General features: G+C 29.8%; 1 protein-coding gene across 1 annotated transcript; it reads left to right on the forward strand.

Annotated features, from left to right (window-relative positions):
* Nucleotides 1-4: 4 nt before the first annotated feature.
* Nucleotides 5-728, forward strand: LOC106104444 (carbonyl reductase [NADPH] 3-like; the record flags this gene model as incomplete). Its single annotated transcript, XM_013284502.1, has 1 exon — nucleotides 5-728. A coding segment is annotated over one exon (687 nt), but the record flags the coding sequence as incomplete, so codon positions are not given.
* Between the last annotated feature and the right edge of the window lie 387 nt (nucleotides 729-1115).

Below are 1115 nucleotides of genomic sequence, written 5' to 3' on the forward strand. Positions count from 1 at the left end.
AAGTGTCAAAAAATTTGCACAACATTTGAAAGAAAAACATGGTAGTATTGATATATTTATTAATAATGCTGCACTGATTACTGCAGATTTTAATAAAACTACTTACGAAGATTCTTTAAATGTACTTAATGCTAATTACTTTAGCATATTAACTATACAGGAATATATATTTCCGATTCTAAAAGATAACGCTAGAGTATTGAATATATCAAGCGATGCTGGACATATATCGAATTTAGAAAATCCTTACTGGATTAAACGTTTAACAAGTGAAGATATAAAGTTGGAAGATGTTAATGATTTCGTCAATTGGTTTTTGGATTCAGTTAAAAATGGAACTCTTAAAGACGAGGATTTTGTAGAGACAGGTATACTTGCTTATAGAATATCAAAAGTGGCTCTTAGTGCATTAACTAGAGTACAACAGAAACAAGTTGGTCGTGACATTTCTGTTAATTCTTTACATCCTGGCTTTATAAAGACAAGTATGACCAAAAACAGTGGCTTTCTAGAAGTAGATGAGTCAGGAATTGCTCCCGTATATTTTGTACTTGACGCTGATCAGTCTTTGAAAGGAAAATATTTATGGTTTGATAAAACTGAAAAGGACTGGACAGATCATAGTTTGAAAATTCACTCGAGAATGGACATTTTTATGGAGCATTTAAGATTAAGTAATAATGATTCTTAATAAGCCAAAAACAACGTTGAAATGTTTCCAAAAAATGATTCATTAAATGTTATTGTATTTAACGGAACATTAAACGAATATGCAAAATATTTGTGTTTCTATATTCTAGAATTATAAGCGTACAATACATTTCATAGACAAATATTACAAATTCTTCATCTTTAATATAATTTTGTCTAGACTGTGCAATAAACTTGACTCTGGTATACTTCATAAAAGCATAAGTTATTCACAAAATGAATATGAATTTTCATTATGTATTTCTCCATGTTTTATGAGTACTGAGTTTATATTTTATTAATATTGCTGACCGATTAAACAAGCAAACAAACAAATGCATAACGCTTAAAGGTGAGACTGCGTAGGACGCGGCAGACTGCAAAAGGTAATTGCAGTCATATTAGAATCAGTATCACATTTAGAG

The sequence above is a fragment of the Papilio polytes genome, unplaced genomic scaffold (genome assembly GCF_000836215.1).
Source record: "Papilio polytes unplaced genomic scaffold, Ppol_1.0 DF823627.1, whole genome shotgun sequence".
NCBI lineage: Eukaryota > Metazoa > Arthropoda > Insecta > Lepidoptera > Papilionidae > Papilio > Papilio polytes.